Here is a 21,437-nt window from a genome sequence, read left to right as displayed (position 1 = left end):
TCTCTGCTTGGAAGATAAAAGTTAATGCTGGTGATGCATTATAGCCTCGTAACCACAAATAGATGTGCACAGATGCCACTGGTCCTGAATTGTCAGTGCTAGCTAGCAAGCAAGATAGCCCTGAGTTTCTTAGATCACGAGTTTCCTGAGGAATTTGACATGACACCTTTTAAAACCGTAGTTATATTTATTATTTGAAGATTATTTCAGTAAAAGCTAACGTTGGATGTTAAACAACTCTACCACTACTACCACTACTACAAGATCGAAAAATCTTGGGCTATGCTTTTGATTTTAGGAATCCCTCGTATCCGATTCAGCTACCATTGAGCCATCCTTTAACCTTATTATTCAAATTAGTTTATGAGAGGGTAAGCTGGACTTGAACTCACATGCCCCCCTTACACCCCAATCACAGAATCGTAGATCATTTGCCTTGGGATATGCATAACCATAGATCTTTTTCTTGTGTATCCAAAAGCAAATGATCTACAGTTCTGTGAGGGAGGGGGGTGGCGTGTGTCATATTATGACGACACGTAACTTAAGAATAACCTTCCAGATCAAATCCAAACTCAAAATTGTCCGAATGCTAATATCAAGGTTACTCATTGAAAAAACAGTAAATCAAGGTTTGGTTTATATAAAAACATGATAGGCTGTAACTGACCTTGCTTGAACGTGATGCTGTAGTGTTTGTTGGGTAAAAGAACATACAGTTTGCATTCCTCCAGACCCCCTCTTACATGCAAAATGAATGAAATCTCCTAACAGTCGGCATAGCTGAGAAGAGAGGGCTCATATCAGAAAGAAATGTTAAAAAAAAAAGCAAAACATAATTCAGCATATTTCATACATACATGGTCAACTACACACAAAGACAGATCTATGGCATATTCTTACATGTTAAGGAGGGAATATTCTTATCAATCCAACGTGTCCAACTCCTGGGCCCATCAAACTTATAACTACAAGGATCAGGGCGGCAATTTTGAGAGAAAAATGTTTGTATAATATTAGCTCCAACTTCATCTTAAATATTTCTTTTTAATTATAACTTGCCATCATTGAACATGTACAAATCATCTCTCTTGATTTTCTCTTAATTCATTATCTATTAGAGTTTTTTCCAATTCCCTCATTATCTTCATTTTATGTTCAATTTATTACCTTGAATATTTTGGACAATATCGCCATCAAACTTTCTTTTTTAACACATCAAATAATTAAATTAAGGGACTGACTAGTCGCACATCGCTGATGGTTAGTTGCATAATCTTTATTTTAACCTATTAATTGCACTTCATTGTCAGTAACATTAAGATTTAGGGTTATTCACCTTTTTGTGACTTAGTCTTCTCTATGTTTATAGGGCTAAGTAATTCTTAAAACAATGATTGAACCAATAATTAATCATTTATTTGAGCATGTTCGAAGAAAAACGAAAAAAAATAAAATAAAGAAGTACAGTATTTTTATTTTTATTTCAATGCAATCATCCAAATGGAATGCAAAGGAAAATTTGTTTAGTGATGGAGAGCAATTGATAGTAAGTGGTGTGCAAATAATTGGTCCCTTAAATTAATTATGATGTGTATGCTGTCATACCTTTTTTATATTTCTTATTCTCCTAATAAATTCTTTGATTTGGATTTTTACTCATGGCTTTAAAGGATTCAACTATAAGAACATGAGAGAGAGAGAGAGAGAGGGTCTCTCTCTTCCACAAACATTATATGGTGAATTTAAAACTTGGGCTGTCGATAGATGGTTTCACCTTTAGTTCCTAAAGAAACCATAACCAAAATCATTAAATTTTTTTGTTCCTGATTTCTGTCGATTATGGTTCCGATTCTCAGATTAATGGAATCAAAATTGAAGTCTTAAAAAATTCTCTCTAAATAATTTGGGTTCTTGTTTCTGGTTCTCAATTGACCCAATTCTAATGAAAAAGGGAACCAAAAACCATCCTATTGAATCGAATTCGGCTCTAATTAAATTATTACCCCATTCACATTCATTTCTATAACTAATATGATATATACGTTGGTAAAAAAAAGTTTGCCGCTATAAGTTTTATAGTTTGGTGTGACGTACAATTTCATTAATTGACATGAAACGTGGTAAAAAATATGTACAATAATGCTAGTTTTGTATTATATAAAGAGTTATGACTCGTACCTATCATTATTCCATAGCCCCACATTCAAAAGAAGTAAAGATTCCGTCCTTGATGAATAGAAATCATTTTTATTGTGGCATGGTTTGCCATAAATGATCTCTCTCTCTCTCTCTCTCTCTCTCTCTATATATATATATATATATATATATATATATATATATATAAAATACTTAGATGGATAATAACCTGAGCATGAACCCATGACCTCAAAGTTACTTTAAATTATTATCATATAATCTTAAAAAATAATTATAAAATAATCCTTTTTTTACATTAAAATTAAATAAGAATATTTTTTTTTCCAAAGAGAGGGCCCATATGTCTTGGTTCTCTCGGCCCCCCTGGTCAAATGTAAGTTTGGATACCCTATCATAAATAAATAAATAAAAAGATTTCAGAAGTAATTAAGAAAAATACGTGATGTTGAATTTTAAATGATGTGTTGAAGTTTTGGACATTTGCATCTTTTTTTTTAATAGGTAGTGGGATTCAAACTTGCGTATTAACATTTTCATTCGTATGTTTTTCCACAAGTCGCTCGAGCTTCATCCAATGTCGATGTTTCATACAATCCAATCATATAATGTATTGTCCATCCTTAAAGTTATTTTAAAAAAAGAGTTCAATCTACTCTGATATACTTTACTTCATTGAAACAAGACTTGAATTTAAAGAAATGAATACACACATAGTTTCTTTAAGAAATAACTTAGAAAAGTATATATTTGTTGGAATCAAACTTTGAGAGTTAGGTAAAAAGTGAGATTCCAATAAAGTCAAAGTTTAAGGAAAATTATAAAAAAAATTCATAATTCAAGGGGTGTAATTCTTATAAAACTAATTAACAAAGGATGAAAATAAAGGATAAACCTCTGAGGATGATAGAGATGAAATGAGTGTCAGAGAAACCTACGTCAAGCACATTAATAGTTAAGAAAACTGTCGACTCTGCAGAATCACATTACTAGGATAAAAATGGAAAAAATAAAAATAATAATATCTTTTTCTCTTTAGATTCTGACCGTTAGATGCTCCATAAATCTCGACAAGTACATAATATCGAATCTTTATTTATGGGGTAAATAAACAAGTAATTATTTTCCCGCCAACAACTATTATTTTTTATTTCCTTTATTGCCCTTAGAAAATAAAGAAATGTGGATAAGATGGTCTGACGCCCCCACACAGGACGTAGCCACGTGACGCTGTCTGTCACAATATGATGAGGCGAGGATAAAGATGAACAGAGTGTACACGTGTCAATTTTTCACTGGATGAAAGTTCACACGTAATCGTACGAAAAGATGTTGACGTTTTTCAAACGTCGTACGGACAAACAATTTTAATATATATCTATATTTTTCTCATGGCCCAAAAAAGTATGAAGTTCTGGCTTTTTTTCAACATCGTGGTCACTTTTTATTGGCTATTAAATTGTTGTTATTTCCACCTGGCGTGAGATATTTTTTTTTAGAGCACTGAACCATAGATGCTTCTTGATGGTATCTCGATGAAAAGCATTTGTGATTTATAGACATATCCACATCAGGAATATCTTTGAAAGGATGTCAATATCGATCAAAAGGATTTGGCAAGGGGATGATTTTGAATTAATATTAAATTATAGGTTGTGTTAATTAAAGTGCAATAAAATATACTTTGAGAATAAACATCTGAGGCTATTTTGCTAAAAATAATTTTTTTTTTTTTTTGTAAGGATATTTTTGGTACAAAATTTAATTTTCAAAGTATATTTATTATACTTTAAGCCCACGAAAGTAATATCCAATTCTAAAATTTCCAATTTATTAACTTTAGAGTAGATTAATAATGTTTAATTCAATCCTACTTGACGAATTATCATATCTTATATATGATTTGCGACACACAATCTTAACCTAATGATTGAGATAAATCTTAGAGGTCGATAATGTATTCTTGAGATACAAGTTTTATCACAATCGTTTGATCTCACAAATACATGAGCCTATAGATCCCGAATCATTATATATTTGGATATGATTTTATAAATATTATATATAATAAAATAATTAAGTTGAGGCTCATTTGATCATTTTTGAACGAAGGAGGAGCTTGAATTTCTATTTTTGATGAAGAGTAGTATCAAATGATTCTAAATAACTTTAAAAGATGCACATTTTTATCTTTTTATAAAATTTAAAAAATAATTCAATTTTGATTCAAATTGTTTAGAGTCGTTAAGCTTAGTAACCAACAAGTGTTGGACGAAGTAACCAAGGTCTCCTTCCAAAAAATGAGAGATATCGAGTTTAAATTACCGTAGTTTTTACTTAACAAAAAAAAAAAAAAAAAGCTTAATGTACATCAGTTTGAGAAGGGTTAGCGATAGTCTAGGGTATAGTTCACCTATTTAGGATTGGGTTAGGACTAATCCAAACTCAACTTAAATCAATCTATAAATGATGGTCCTAAAATACATCCCACTTATGATTAATATATGTGTATATAGGATACGAATCGATGGTTCATGAAGATGCCATTTAGTTAAGTGGTAAAGACTTGGGTAGAGTTGATCTCATGATCTGGGTTCAAATCCCATTGAACTCAGTTCAACTCCTTTAACCACTAACACTTTGTTTGACGAGAAAAAAAAAATTCCTAATGACTCTTAAAGAGTGGTTTGTGAAAAAACCCATACGATCCTAACTATCTAAACACAAAATCTGATGGTTGATATTTATTCTCGTGATAAGTTCCTGTTTAAACAATCAGGATCATGTGTTTTGTAAGGAGTCATTCTTCATGAGTCACACAATCTGCTAAAAAATAATGGGTTGAAGATTAGTGTGAGATAGATCTCGAGATACCTTTTATTTAATCAAAGGGGCAAGATGTGAGCATCATGAAGTACCTTAATGTTTTCTGAACCATGTAATACCTCCCATTACTTTGCGGAGGAACCAAGTCTTGGAACCTCTCTCTCTTTCTTTCTCTCTCTTCAAAGTTGAAAATTTAACAAAAAAGGTAAAAAAGAGAAAGATGTGACCTTTTGGTCTTTATATCACCATTTTTTCCTTTTTTACCCAATCAAGTTAGAAACTTCGGAGAAGGGATGAATAAGGAAAGTTGGCATTCTTTGGTTGTTTTCTGATTTTCCAGATCAAGATCAGAGAGAAAGAGAGGGAGAGAGAGAGAGAGAGAGAGAGAGGGAGAGAGAATAAGACCAACCCAAAACATCTTCTTCTCAAAAGTGGGATCAAGTTATTTTTAAGTTCTTCCATGTCTTATCTTTAAGAGAGCACAGCTGTGTTTGATTTTCTTACAGTTATTCTGATCGTTATTACAGTTATTCCGTATAAAAGGAGAAGATATGGTGAGAGGGAAGACGCAGATGAGGCGTATAGAGAACGCTACAAGCAGGCAAGTTACCTTCTCAAAGCGTAGAAATGGGTTGCTCAAGAAAGCTTTTGAGCTTTCTGTTCTCTGTGATGCTGAAGTTGCTCTTATTGTCTTCTCCCCAAGAGGAAAACTCTATGAGTTTGCAAGCTCAAGGTATGTTAATTTTTATTTTTAAAACCTTCTTTGAAATTATATATTAATGGATCCCTCACCCCTCTTTCCCATCTACTTATTATTTATAATTTAATTTCCACAACTCCTTTTTATTATTTATTTTTTTCCTTAGTTTTGCACTCTTTTGTACTATAATTTCAGCCTTGTATAGTTTTATAGCTCGTGAGTTGTGACTGAAAACTGTCCTCTATATTTCTCTCTTTTTTCTGTATAGAAATCTGAATCAAATCTCTATTTTTTATTTATTTCCCTTTTTATACTCTTTATTTCTTTCCGGTTTTTTTTTTGGTCTGCAAAAGATTTTTATGATGTACTTGTTTTTTGAGTACTTGTTCTTCATGGGTTTCTTAATTTTTTGAGTACTTGTTCTTCATGGGTTTCTTAATTTTTATTTTTATTTTCTTTTTTGTAAAAGAAGAAAAATTAGGACAACCATTTGTCAGATCATGGATCCTGAGTCCTTGAACAACACTTGGTGCAAACTATTCAAATTCTTTGGTGGGTTAAATTGCAGATGATCAGAAATGATTCTCTTAATGTTTAGAGGATCATTTTAATGAGCACTAGCAATCCTTGTTTGTTCCTTCTGGGCAAAAAAGAAAACATACAAAACCAACTTGGGTTCTTCAGCCATCTTGGTAAGAGTTTTTGGTTTTTTAAGGGGTTTGAGTACACTTATAATGTAAAATATATATTATTCTTATAATGAATACAATGCTATTTATCAAAAAAAATATATATATATATTATTCTGGCCAAAGCGGGGGCCTGTTTTGTACTCTTTTGTTTTGGCGTTTCATTGCACCTGCGACTGTTAGGCACTTTCTTGATTAATTCCCATACATTAAACTGGATTTTTTTTTTTTGGGAGTTTTCTTAAAATGAATGGGGCTTAGATATTGTTATATAAAGTTATTGTTTCAATAATGAAAAATGGGATAAGGGATTAATTTCAACGATTCAATATTTGAAATCATTCCATTTGAAATCCTTTGTAGTTCATAAGAAGTTTTCGTTTACAAGAGTGATTTAGTTTTTTCATAATAGCTTATAATGGCTATTAGGGGTACAACCCTACAAGTTTCATAAATTATAAGATGGGTTTTGTCATATTTCTGTTAAGTCCTATATCAAGATGAAAGATTAGAGATTCCTATATTACGCAATGTCATCTATAATTTAGGACTGGGGAAGTGGATGAGAGTAAATGATAACTCATTTTCTTACTAGGAAAGATGGGACAAATTGATGGATGATTGTAGTTGGTGATATCTAAACCATCGTATAAATTAAGTGATTGTTGTTGCATCTTTACCATAAGTGATGGTTGTCTTTTAACATTCCTTGTAGCTAGTATTTCATGTTTGCACTATCCGTTTTGCTGTTTGCATTATCCCTTTTGCTTACATTGATTTTCTTTTGGGTAAAACTGAGATTGCTTACATGTCGGTGTTTCAACATTATGGACATAGTGGCCATGAATTAGGGGTCAACTAAATGAATCTTGTTCCTTCATTCCACTCTATCCAAAGTCAAGTATTTTGTTACTGAGAGTGAATCCATATCTGCTTACACGGTCCCCATCCGTATTTCTTTTGGTATTCGTCTCGCACTTTTAGGACCTTTGACTTCAATATTTATTCTAATGGGGCTGTTAATCGTTCTTCATTGAACATGCCCATACCATCTTGTCAACAGTTGTTGTATGTACACTATAGATAATCTTTTGCAAAACTGAGTTGCAATTAAGAATAACAACACTAAATATATTATGGAAAGTATATATTAATAGTTAAAAGTGCATACTTGTAATTACATACTAAAATTGTTCAAGATAAACTTTCAATTTCAAGAAATATTTGCTGGTGCATTCAACTTTCAGTTTCGTTCTCTTTATTGCTAGATAATCGACTAGATTAGGACACAAGAGTAGAATAATTTGAATAAAGGTTAGAATTCAACTTTCCTAATGTCAAAACTTACACCAATAAATGAAGTAGATTCTTAATTAAATTCATAACCAATAGTTGGTAATATCACATGAAACTTAGGAAAACACAATATTTGTAGTGTATGATCTTGATGCTCAAGAATGAAAGAATATTTTTTCTTGATGTAGTAATGATCAGTTCAACTTAGGGGTCACCCACTTTTAGTTGATTTACTAAGTAGCATTTATTTCTATGAATATTTCTAGGAATTCCTTGCAAATATATCCATATGAAACCTGTACCGATCTCTAGGAAACTTATGTTTTCCTCTTTTCTCTTCTGTAAGATCATTTGATGCTAGAAATGTACATGCACATTTAATTAGAAACTAACTTATTGGATCTCATATCCCAATAAACATTCTAGTAATATTCAAGTAAATTTCCAAATTTACTAGAACAGTTGATAATTTCTTGTGGCCCGAAGAAAATTCTCAGTGTAGGGGTTAGCACTTTTGTCGCAAACATGTCTACACTAGTTCATCAATTTTGCTGATTGATGAATATTCTGAAGCTACACTATTGTTTTATTCAAGTGAAGAATGGACTCTTACTAGTATTACTATCTTCAATCCACCCCGATTAATCTTTTAATCGATCGAATAATTCTGAAAGTCAAAATGATATTTGAAAAAACTTAGTTAAAGCTTTCATTTGCTTGTGTATCCTGAAATTTCATTGGTTCTACATCAGATTCCTGAAGATTACAAACCAAACTACTTAAATGGTGATTAAAAGCGACAAACCTATCAAATAAAAAAAAGAATATAAAAGAAAAGAGAGAGATCAACACAAAGAATCCATTGATAGGTGAGATAATTTCTCATTCCCAATAGGAACAACTATCATTTTGTCCATGCTTTTCAAAGCAAAAAAAAGTCACTTCTGTGCTTTATGGACACTTTTTGAAATTATAGTACCTGCAGCCAAGTTTGGATTCAACTGAGTGAAAAAGAAAAAAAAAAAAAGAAAAGAAAAAGAAAAACGAGAAAACATACAGTGACATAGAGAATGGAAATTGTATACGCATCAACTTCAACTGTATTACAACAAGGTAAAGGGTAAGATCATTTTCTCATATCCTAGAACTATATGGGAAATTGTGATTTATTGTAAGCCCACTCTCATCATATCTACTTTTGTTTGGACTAATTTAACTCACCCAAGTTAAGCATAAAATAGCTAATAATAACCATTGAGAGATTCAAATAACTAGAGCAAGGCTAGCTAAGATTGCTTTCACAATACAAAAATACTGATATGAGTATCCTATCTGTTTCTTTAAATTTGGTGCATATAATGTTATAATAGACCTTTCCTAGCATAGAAAATATTGATTGATTCTAACCTAGTTAAAAATAGGACTGTCTATGATCCCAACCTTCCATTGGGAAGAGATACATTAATTGGTAATGGTATATGTATCTCACTCATCTTTATATATTGTACTCTACCTTTGTCTCATAAAGTGGTTTATTCGGTTAAGAACCACCTCAGGAATGTACTGATGATAATGTAGTTTGATCAATAGGACCCTCGAAAAAGTCATTTATACGATTAGATGGGTTTTGTTGGACTTCAAAATGTGCTCAATGTCGGCTACATCTTGCATTTGTCATTGGCCATGCTATCCTTGGAGTCTTAGACTATCTTGATGTACGCTCCATCTTGAGTACAATCATTGGGCTCCTATTATTCCGCAAGATATATATATATATATATATATATATATATATATATATATATATATTTGGGGGGAGAGGGGGGGGGGGGGGGACAATCTTAAGCACAAGCTTGACTCAATTTTTTGTTGTGCTCAGACATTGGCTTTTGGGAGATTGAGCTTGATTAAGGGGTGTTATGCCTTCAGACAACTTAAGCCTATAGTTGGTAAAGTTTGAGCCGGATCCAATTTGAGCATGTTGTCTCAAACTACTGCACTTGACCAAAGGTTGAGGATTTTGAATTTGAGAATGTGGAGATGATAAACATAGATCTGTTGAGGGAACAATCTTAAGCACAAGCTTGACTCAATTTTTTGTTGTGCTTAGACAATTTATACAATGGCTTTTGGGAGATTGAGCTTGATTAAGGGGTGTTAGGCCTTCAGACAACTTAAGCGTATATTTGGTAAAGTTTGAGCCTGATCCAATTTGAGAATGTTGTCTCAAACCACTCCACTTGACCAAAGGTTGAGGATTTTGCATTTGAGAATGTGGAGATGATAAACATAGATCTGTCGAGGGAATGATGGCATTGATAATACAACCATGGTGGTTGCAAGCAAGCTTTGATCAAATATGGTGAATCGTTGTTGGGTCATGGGAGATAACATTGGTTGTGATGGTGAAGCACATGGTGGCGTAGATGAGTTGCATGGTTGACCGATGAAAATTTTCATCTCCCCATCACATGAATCCCATGAATATAGGTTCTAGAGCCTTAAATCAAATCAGAACTAGATCTAATAAATAGAAATTATAAAATTATAAATTACATTCCTAGTCATCGGATTTGGCCTTTGACATCCTTGATAATTGAACACGAGGGGGCGATTTCTCCTACTCTTACATAGCTCAATCAATGGGACTTTGGTGCATATGTGAGAAAAGGGATACAATGCATATCTAGAGACACTTTTAGTGTTCCAAATCCTAAGCAATCTTCCGACTCCATTTTTCCTTGTTAAATTGCATTGTGACCACATGTAAAGAATTTTAGAAAAACAAATGTAATATAACTAAATTACTGAAATATTTTACATGATCCACTTGATGAGGTGACAACCTGCCATCACACGGGGCCCACCATGAGAAAATTGATGCTTGTATTGGGTTCCTCCAAAGCAACAACTTTTCTAATTTGAATTCAACCTAGAATTCAAATGCATCACAAATTTTATGATGAAAAACAATGGTGTGTAATCCCCAATCAACACAACAAGCTCAATTTGAAAATAACTGCAAGGTTTCCTTGACAGTCTAAAAGAAGTTCATTAGCGTATGTGGGAATTCTCTAAAAAAGTAAAAAAAAAAGAGATTGAGTTATTTTGAATACACACTAAATAGCTTTTCATAAACCACACACTGTAGTCTGATCAAATGTAAGATAATCAGGTGGTTGTTCCATATACACCTGTTCTTATAAATCGCCTTGTAAGAAAGCATTATTTATATCCAGTTTATATTAAGGACATTCATGACATACTACCACAGATAGTAGAGCTCAATAGAATTAAGTCAAGCAATGAGAGGAAAAGTCTCAAAGTAATCCACCCCAAATGTATCATATAACCTTTGATAACCAAACTTGCCTTTAAACGCTCAACAGATCCATCAACTAAATACCTGACGTTGTAAACCCGATGACAACTAATAGTTTACTTCCTAGGAAGTTGAGTTAGATCCCATGTATGATTTTGATGAAGAGCTGTCATCTCCTCATCCATAGCCAATTCCATCCATGAGAAAAGAATTTATGTGTATAAGAAGTATGATCATAGACAACGGACAAGGAGAATGAAAAATTCCAAAATAAATGAGACACCCTATGATGAGAAACAAAATCCACAATTAGATTTTTAGTGCATGTACTAGTACCTTTCCATACAACAATAAGAAGATCACCAAATGAAACAATCAAGGTAGCATGATGCTCTATAGAAGTTGTGGATTGAGATGAGACAGATGTAGTATGAGATAGTCCATATGGAACTACTGCACGTGAAGTAGTACGCTCATAAACACTCAAAATAGCACTAGTGGGCACATCTGGAATGATGAGAGGAGTAACATAGGAAGAATAACATGTGGTAACTCCCCCTATCACGGAAGCAAAAGATCTAAATCGTAGGACTCTCGATGTAATAAAAAGAAAGGAGTGGACTAAAAAAAGTAACATCAACACTAACATAATAACGATGAGTTGGTACAATAACAAAGATACCCTTTCTAAGTACGAGAATAACCCAAAAAGATACACTTAACCGACTGAGGGGTCATGACTGTGATCAAAGGACACACATCCAAACATCCAAGGAGGAACCATAAAATGAGAAACATTGGGGTATGATAGTAAGAAATGTTATTGACCATCTAGAACTGATGATGGCATACAATCAACCAAATGGAAAGCAATTAGAACATCATCCCATTAAGGTTTCGATACATGCATATGAAACATAAGAGTACGAGTAACATCCAACAGATGACGATGTTTGCATTCAGCTACACCATACTTTTGGGATGTATGAACACAAGATGTCTAAAGAAGAATGCAAAGATCATAACAAAAAATGTGAATATAAGATTGCATGTATTCAAGAGCATTATTTGAGTGACGAATTTTAATAGGCTTGCCCAATTGAAATTGAAATTTCGTTATAAAAGGTTGTAAAAACATATGGTAATTCAGATAGATCTTTCAACAAGAATAGCCGTGTCATTCTAGAAAATGTTGTAGAAAAACTCTCAATGACCGATTAAGATTGATAAACTACGAAGATTAAAACAAAGAGCACAAGAGATTTACGTGGTTCGACAAAATTGCTTATGTGCACGGGCGGCGATGATAATTCTTAATTTATGAAAATTGTGAAAATACAATGCTTTTTAGGATTTCTAAACTTGGAATATATATGGCATCATAGGGCAGAACAATTCTTTTTTTAATTATAAAAAAATTCCCCTCAGGGGCCTGTCAGCCTCCACACCTCGGTTACAAGATACCTAAAAAAATCTCAAGTTAGGACCATAAACCAACAAATCTCCACTTGGCCCTAAACTTTCAGAAGTACTTCGACGTCATCCCAAACATAACAGTACTGTTGTCAGCATTTTGAAGTTGCTCAAACATGTAGAACAAAACTTGATCGTTGGAAGCCCTTTCGTCATTATATCAATTGGATTATCCTTGGTGCTCACCTTCTTCAAAGTAATCTTTCCATCTCCGATAATTCACCGTATAAAATGAAATCGAATGTTTGTGTTTGGTACATGCATGATGAACTTGGTTATTTACCAGGTGAATAATACTTTGGCTGTCACAATGGACATAAACATTCTTCATAGAGGACCCCAAATCACCAACTAAACAACAAAGTTGTAACGCCTCCTTCATTGTCTTAGTGACTGCCATGTACTCTGCCTCTATATTAGATAAAGTAATATTCGATTGCAACATAGATCTCCAACTAATTGGGCCATTGGCTAGTGTGAAAACATAGCCTGTAGTGGATTGTCTCTTATCCAAGTCATTCGTATGGTCAGAATCTACATAACCTTTGACATAAATTTATAAACTATCGTCCCATTGATACACCAAACCAACATCCATATTACCTGGTTAGTACCTCAACAACCATTTTAGTGCCTGCCAACGTTTCTTCCCTAGATCTGACGTATTTTTGCTAATCATATTGACTGCATGTGAAATATCTGGATGAGTGCATACCATAACATGCATAACACTACCCACTGTTCTCACATATAGAACCCTAGTCATATACTCTTTGTCATCATTTGTAGTAGGGGACATAACCACTAGCAAACGAAACTAGGCTGCCAATGGAGTACTCACAGGTTTTGAGTTTTCCACACCAAAATGTGAAAGCACCTTTTTAAGATACTTCTATCGTGACAAACATAATTTGCTCCTCTTTCGCTCTCTACTGATCTCCATACCAAGAATTTTTCTCGTTGCACCCAGATCTTTCATCTCAAACTCCATACTGACTTGAACCTTCAACTTGTTAATTTCAACCATGCTCTTTGTAGTAATCAACATGTCATCAATATATAAGAGTAGGATACATATGATCCATCAATGAGTTTCTTGAAATACACACAATGATCATACTCACTTCTAGTATAACTCTGATCTATCGTAAATGTGTCAAACCTCTTATACCACTTTCTTGGTGACTGCTTCAACTCATATAACGACTTCTTTAGTTTGCACACATACCCTTATTTACTAGCAACCTTGAACCCCTCAAGGTGAGTCATGAAGATTTTCTCTTCTAAATCATCATGGAGAAATGAAGTCTTAATGTCATGTTTATCCAACTCTATGTCAAACTATACAATCATGGCCAACAAAATCCTAATAGAAGTATGTTTCATCACAGGTGAAAATACCTCATTATAATCTATATCCTCCTTTTAAGCAAAGCCCTTGGCAACCAACTGAGCTTTGTATCTCACATCATTCACCCTGGGAGAACCCTCATTCTTTGCATGCACCTAGTTGTACCCAAGTGCGTACTTCTCCTTGATTAATTGAACCAGATCCCATGTTTGATTCTTGTGAAGATAATTCATCTCCTCACTCATGGCATTTTTCCACTCTTCACACTGGCTGTCATTAATTGCCTCTTAGAATGTAGACGACTCATCACACTTAATAGAGAGTACATAAGCAACCATATCCTCAAACTCATAACTAACTGGAGCCTTAAGTGCCCTCTTGGGTCCACCATTTGCTAAGGACTGTTGTTGTTGTTGAACATCTTCTACCTCAACTTGTTCAACAATAATCTTAGCTGATGCCTTAGGAGTACTAAGCTTCACTTCCTCAAAATCCCTCTTATTCTCTTCAACCATCCCATTCTGCTTACAAGAAGCTTGCATTAAAGATTCATTAAATTTAAACTCTCTGCTGACCACTATTGTATGCAAATTTGGACACCATAACTTGTAGCCCTTGATACCATTTGCATAACTCAAGAAGATACCCTTCTTGGCCCTTGGATCAATCTTACTTTCATTGCCATTTCGAAATCATACACCTCACATTGAAGGTCTTTACGAGTGGTTGAAGATCATAATCTGCATCCCTATTGCTCTTATTTGCCTCTTCTTCTTCGGTCTCTCTCTTGCCATAGGTTTCATCGTCACTAAACTTGCTCTCTTGGGTTGGAAAGACAAGCAGAACCCGATGCCTCAATGGCGATGTAGGATTTTGTGGATCACTCGTCTCTGTTCTCGTTGTATTCTCTTTAGTTTTGGGTAAAAATCCTAGCTTTTCTCTGATTTCTTAGTTTAATTGAAGGTTTTCAAATTATCCCCTTTTCAGTTGCTTGATTTAAGCTACCATTGGATGAGGCGAAATTAGCCCCTTTTGTTTTGGTTAAAAAAACATTGCTTTTGTTTTAATTTATAACTTTAATTTAAGTTTTTAAAATTAGCCCCTTTTCAAATGTTTGATTTATGCGTTTTTTTTTTCTTGATTTTGTTGGAAAATAATTACGATGGAGGAAGAAAATTAACTTCTAGGCTCGAAAAGATTCGATCTCTTTTAGACAAATATTCTCCCCTACTGGTTGAATCAAAGTACACAAGGGATCGACGAACAATGCCTTCAGGATACAAAGAAGCTTTACACTCAATATACTAAATTAGATTATGTACGATCTGATTTATCCTAAAACACTCGAAAAAATAACAAATTGATGATGCCTAGATCTTAAGCTTAGAGAGAGGAGAATACAAAATTTTTCAGTGAAGAAATTTGAATTCTGATTGACTTTTTATAGTCATTTCTGTATCTGTTGACCAAGAGTTATGATTTAATGTCTCTTGGTCTAATAACCGTTAGATTGTGCTTTATCTGAGATCTAACGATCCAGATTGCACCCTATCGAAAGAATGTGTCTCATGTCCTTTAACTAATACCTTTTAGTTGAATCTGTTTGATCTAGTGGCTCTGATCTCGTTCGATCAGTTGCCATTTGATCTAACGAATCCGATCGTTCCTGATCGGATACCAATCATGAACCAACACACCTGATCGATTCTGATTAAGTACTATATTGATCCATTGCACCTGATCATTCTGATCAGGTACTACCTTAATCCAACGCATTGGATCGTTCTCGATCCGGTATTATTTTGATCATCGTATCCGATTGGTTCCTGATCGGATACTAACTTGATCGTGCGGTGCTGATTGCACTAGATCCATCACACGTGACTGATCAACCACAACCGTTGGATGGTTTCGTATCTCGAAAATTTTAAGGCTCCCCAGCTCCTCGCGACGATGCGTACGTGCGAAGTGCGCCTCAAAGCGCCCAAAACGCCTAATCGCCCTTTCGCACGTCGCGCATGTGCGTGCGCGTGAGCGGGTGGTGCTTCGCACCACCTCGAAGAATTCGATCAAAGCCTAAAGGTGTGACACAAATACAACTAACTAGGTTGGCTATTACTTATAAGGTACACCACTTTCTTACTTGTGAGCGATGTGGGACTAAACCTTATATATACACAAAAACCTCAAATAACTAACTTAAGAAAAACAAACCAATAAATCTTATTTTATTTTGAAAATATTCAACAAATCCCCCACTATTTCAAAATATAAATAGTTGAAATATATATATATATATATATATATATAATAAAACAGCTGCACCACTTAAGTTGCTGTCTACGTACCCAAATATGGATCAAGCTTCCGTAGTTCTTACAACTAAAGAACGGTTAAACAATTACATTAGTTTAAAAATTTTTTGGTATCATCGTAGAGACTAGTACATAGATGAGAGGTATCTTTTGGATTTGAACATTCACTTAGTGTAAATACTCAGAGCTTTGTTAAGGTGCTGTGGTGAACGTATCTTGAACCAATGACCCTTAGAGACGAGCCGGATTCTTCACACATACTTTTCTCCATGAGGTTGAGTATTCTATTTGCTTTGTACATTAATGGCCATGCGCTATATTCTATTTTCATGAGTACTTTAGAAACGGTCTAGTTTTCATAGGAAACGGCCTGATTTCCTCACTCATATAGGTAAGTTCACTTGAAGTGATTCTGCGAGTCACTACTTAAAATTTTAGAATTTATTAAGGATTTGCATCCATCCTTTATCTTGTAGAAACCAACACTTGATTTAGAAAGTGAGGTAAATTAGTTCTAGTGACCTGCTAAATCACTTATTTGACTTGTTTGTACCCATTGAACCTTGTCTATTTTTTTCAAGACAAAGGTTGGGTTTCCATCTAAGGTGATTGATTTATTTTATAGACCTTAGCCCCATTCCTTTAGAAGTTTTAGATATCATATCTCTTGGAAGTCCTTTAGTTAAAGGATCCGCTAAATTCCTATTGGATTCCACATAGTTGATTGTAATTATTCCACTTTTGAGTAATTGTCTCACAAAATTGTGTCTAAGGCTTATGTGCCTTGATTTTCCATTGTACGCTTTACTTTTAACTTTGTACAATGTTGTCTGGCTATCACAGTTGATCATTATAGCTGGAGTGGGTTTATTCCATAATGGTATATCCATTAATAGATTTCTAAGCCACTCTGCCTCTTTACATGAATCTGCTAATGCTATCATTTCTGATATCATGGTAGAGTCCGAAATACAAGTCTGCTTCTTAGATACCCAAGAAATAGCAGTTCCACCTAACGTAAAGATCCAACCAGTTGTAGACTTTGAATTTGACTCAACATTATTCCAACTTGCATCACTGTACCCTTCAAATACATTTGGATATCCTTGATAATGTAGTCCATAGTCTAAAGTCCCCTTCAAGTACCTTAAAACTCTAGATACAGCATTCCAATGCTCGGTACTTGGATTACTAGTAAAACGACATAATACACTTACTACGTGTGCAATGTCAAGTCTTGTGCAATGCATAACATACATAAGATTCCCAATAACACTGGCATATTCTAATTGAGCTTTAGCACGACCAGTGTTCTTGGTTAATTTGATACTAGGATCCATAGGGGTAGGGGCTGGTTTATGATCAAAATGACCATATTTCTTCAAAATTGTCTCAATATAATGAGATTGTGACAAAACCATTGCATTGTCTTTCCTTAGGATTTTAATTCCTAGCATTACGTCAGCCTCCCCTAAATCTTTCATATCAAAATTAGTAGATAGAAACTTTTTGGTTTCTTCTACACATTAAATATTAGTTCCAAATATTAACATGTCATCAACATAGAGACAAATAATGACACTGACATTATTTTCAAATTTACAGTAAATACACTTGTCAGCATCATTTACTTTGAAACATGAGATAAGACTATTTTATCAAATTTCGCATGCCATTGAAGAGGAGCTTGCTTTAAATCATAAAGGGATTTAATTAGTTTGCAAATCTTCTTTTCTTGACCAGGTTTGACAAAACCTTCCGGTTGCTCCATATAAATTTTTTCTTCTAAATCACCATTTAGAAAAGCTATTTTTACATCTATTTGATGGATAACCATTTTATGAATGGAAGCAAGAGAAATAAGTAGTCGAATAGATGATATCCGAGCTACTGGAGCATACGTATCAAAATAGTCTATCCCGTGTCTCTGTTTAAAACCTTTAGCAACTAATCTAGCTTTAAACTTATTTATTGATCCATCTGTGTTCAATTTCTTCTTAAAAATCCATTTACACCCTATAGGTTTCGCACTTGGGGGTAAATCTGAGAGAACCCAAGTCTGATTAGAAATAATCGAATTCATCTCATCATTAATGGCTTCTTTCCAAAATAACGAATCTCTAGAGTTCATAGCCTCAGAAATGTAGAGGGTTTATCTCTCTCTATATTTAATATGAACCTAGTAATATTCTTGACTTCATATTTATCTCTTTCAACGAGATAAATTAGAAAGTCAGGTCCAAATGTGTGTTCAACTCTAGCTCTCTTACTTCTCCTAGGTTCAGGATCTTGTTGATCAGAACCTGGGTTACCACTAGTGTTATCTTGAACAGGCTGATGAATTTGTTTAGGAATAGAATTTTCAGAAATTGGATCATGAGAACTTGACTTAGTCAAATCCTCAAAAAATTCTACATCTACAGATTCAATGAAATCACTAGTTTCCAGATCTAGAAAACGATAAGTTAAGCTATTCTAAGAATAACCAATAAATACACACTTGTAGGTTCTAACTCTTAACTTTGGTCTCTTAGGACTAGGTTTTCTTACATAAGCAAGACACCCCCACACTTTCAGACGATTAAGATTAGGCTTCCTTTTGAACCAGAGTTCATAAGGGGTAACATTATTTTTCTTTGTTGGAACTCTATTCAAAATATAACAAACAGAAATAATTGCTTCTCCCACTAACGAGTAAGATAATCCTGAACTAATTATCATAGTATTTACCATTTCAATTAAGGTTCTATTCTTTCTTTCTGCAACTCCATTTTGTTGCGGCGTGTAAGGAGCCGTAACTTGATGGATAATGCCATGAGTTTCACAAAACTTAATGAACTCATTTGGATAGTATTCACCACCCCTATTAGAACGTAGAATCTTAATTTTATGATTAAGTTGATTTTCAACTTCTACCTTAAAGATTCGAAATTTCTCAAAAACTTAATCTTTAGATTTCATTAAATAAATATATGCGAACTTTGAGTAATCATCAATGAAGGTAACAAAATATCTATTGCCTCCACGTGTTTTACTATTAAGGTCGCATACATCACTATGAATAAGCTCTACGATAGTAGAAGTTCTTTCAACAGATTTAAAGGATTTTTTAGTTATCTTAGATTGAACACAGGTTTGGCATTTAGAAATATTCTCTAAGTTACACTTAGGAATAAGTCCTAGATTAATCATATGTTTAATTGAATTATAATTAACGTGTCCTAATCTACCATGCCACAAACATAATGAATCAACAATATACAAAACAGAAGAAATTTCATTATCTAAATTTAGGCGTATCATGCCATTACAAGAATAACCATGTCCCACAAATTCATTGTTCTTGGACAAGGTAAGTCGATCTGATTCATATACAAGCTTCAAACCTGATTTATTAAGTAGGTCTCCTGACACGAGATTTTTAGAGAGTTCTGGAACATGGAAAACATTGAAAAGAAGTACAGTTTTCCCAGAAGTGAATCTAAGACCCACAGTCCTAACTCCGAGAATGTTGGAAAGTAAACCGTTTGCCATTTTCACTTTTGTATCTTCACCACAAGGTTCATATCTTGTGTAGAGAATTTTATCATTATAGAAGTGATCTGTTGCCCCAGTGTCAACCCACCAACCACTTTTGTTTGACACAACATGTGCAAGTGAACGAGTATGGGAAACTGTTGCAATCATTGGTTCCTCTATCACTACTGTATTTGCTTCTTTCTTGAATTCCTTCTTTCGATGTCGGCATTCTCGTGCATAATGACCAGGCTTATTACAATAAAATCACTTGCTGTTTTTCTTCTTGTTTTTATCAGATTTCTTCTTGAAGGAGGAAGTTTTCTTAGGTTTTAACCTAAAATCAACTTTCTTAGGCTTATCACCCTCAATCAAGTTAACTTTGGTTTTCTCTATTTCTTCATCTTTATGTTCTCTATTACGAACATCTTCTTCTATACGAAGGTGACGTTGTAGAGATTCCAAAATATACTTCTTCTCCTCATGCTTTATCTTCTTCTTGTAACTTTTCCAGGATTGAGGAAGCTTTGATATAATAACTCCCACTTGAAAATCTTCTGGAAGATCGATTCCGACAATCTTAAGATCTCCAACGATTAATTGAAGTTCATGTACTTGGGACAGAACTGGTTTGTCGTTGGACATCTTAAACTCAAAATAATTACTAATAAGAAATTTTTGATTACTTGCCTCTTCTATTTTGTATTTGTTCTCCAAGGCTTTCCAGAGATCTTTGGCTGAGTTGACCGTATGGTAGATATCGTAAATCGAATTGGAGAGAGCATTAAGAATGTAGTTTTTGCACATAAAATCATCCGCTTTTTGTTTCTTACGCCTTTCTTTTAATTCCGTACTGTCTTCTGGAGTAGCCTCAGGAATGAGTTCTAGATCATCATCTAGAACGTAGGCTATGTTTAGTGTAGTTAGGAAGAACAATACTTTCTGTTGCCATCTAGTAAAGTGTTGTCCATCAAATCGGTCAAGACGAGACATGTCTTGATTCATCATTTGGAGATAATGAAATGTCGAAGCCTCCATCGAATAAGAGAGTATTTGTTTAAAACTGTTGGAAAATAATTACGATGGAGGAAGAAAATTAACTTCTAGGCTCGAAAAGATTCGATCTCTTTTAGACAAATATTCTCCCCTACTGGTTGAACCAAAGTACACAAGGGATCAACGAACAAATGCCTTCAGGATACAAAGAAGCTTTACACTCAATATACTAAATCAGATTATGTACGATCTGATTTAGCCTAGAACACTCGGAAAAATAACAAATTGATGATGCCTAGATCTTAAGCTTAGAGAGAGGAGAATACAAAATTTTTCAGTGAAGAAATTTGAATTCTGGTTGGCTTTTTATAGCCATTTCTGTATCTGTTGACCAAGAGTCATGATTTAATGTCTCTTGGTCTAATAACCGTTAGATTGTGCCTTATCTGAGATCTAACGATCCAGATTGCACCCTATCGAAAAAATGTGTCTCATGTCCTTTAACTAATACCTTTTAGTTGAATCTGTTTGATCTAGTGGCTCTGATCGCGTCCGATCAGTTTCCATTTGATCTAACGGATCCGATCGTTCTTGATCGGATACCAATCATGAACCAACACACCTGATCGATTCTGATTAAGTATTATATTGATCCATCGCACCTGATCATTCTGATCAGCTACTACCTTAATCCAACGCATCGGATCGTTTTCGATCCGGTATTATTTTGATCATCGTATCCGATCGTGCGGTGCTGATCTCACCCGATCCATCACACGGGACAGATCAACCACAA

General features: G+C 34.1%; 1 protein-coding gene across 2 annotated transcripts in view; it reads left to right on the top strand.

Annotated features, from left to right (window-relative positions):
* The first annotated feature begins 5,256 nt into the window (after positions 1-5,256).
* Positions 5,257-21,437, top strand: part of LOC147389606 (lysophospholipid acyltransferase LPEAT2-like) — a 30,730-nt gene continuing 14,549 nt past the window's right edge. Inside the window, exons 1-2 of one of the 2 annotated variants that reach the window (XM_086417919.1) lie at positions 5,257-5,414; positions 5,511-5,716. In XM_086417919.1, the coding sequence (XP_086274045.1) occupies positions 5,611-5,716 (106 nt within the window). In that variant the 5' untranslated portion in view covers positions 5,257-5,414; positions 5,511-5,610. The remainder of the gene's footprint in view (positions 5,415-5,510; positions 5,717-21,437) is intronic. The other variant, XM_086417918.1, reaches the window with a different exon arrangement.

The sequence above is a fragment of the Akebia trifoliata genome, chromosome 12 (genome assembly GCF_017979445.1).
Source record: "Akebia trifoliata isolate Shusen 1 chromosome 12, ASM1797944v1, whole genome shotgun sequence".
In the NCBI taxonomy this organism is placed as follows: domain Eukaryota; kingdom Viridiplantae; phylum Streptophyta; class Magnoliopsida; order Ranunculales; family Lardizabalaceae; genus Akebia; species Akebia trifoliata.
This window is presented reverse-complemented; position numbering and strand designations above follow the sequence as displayed.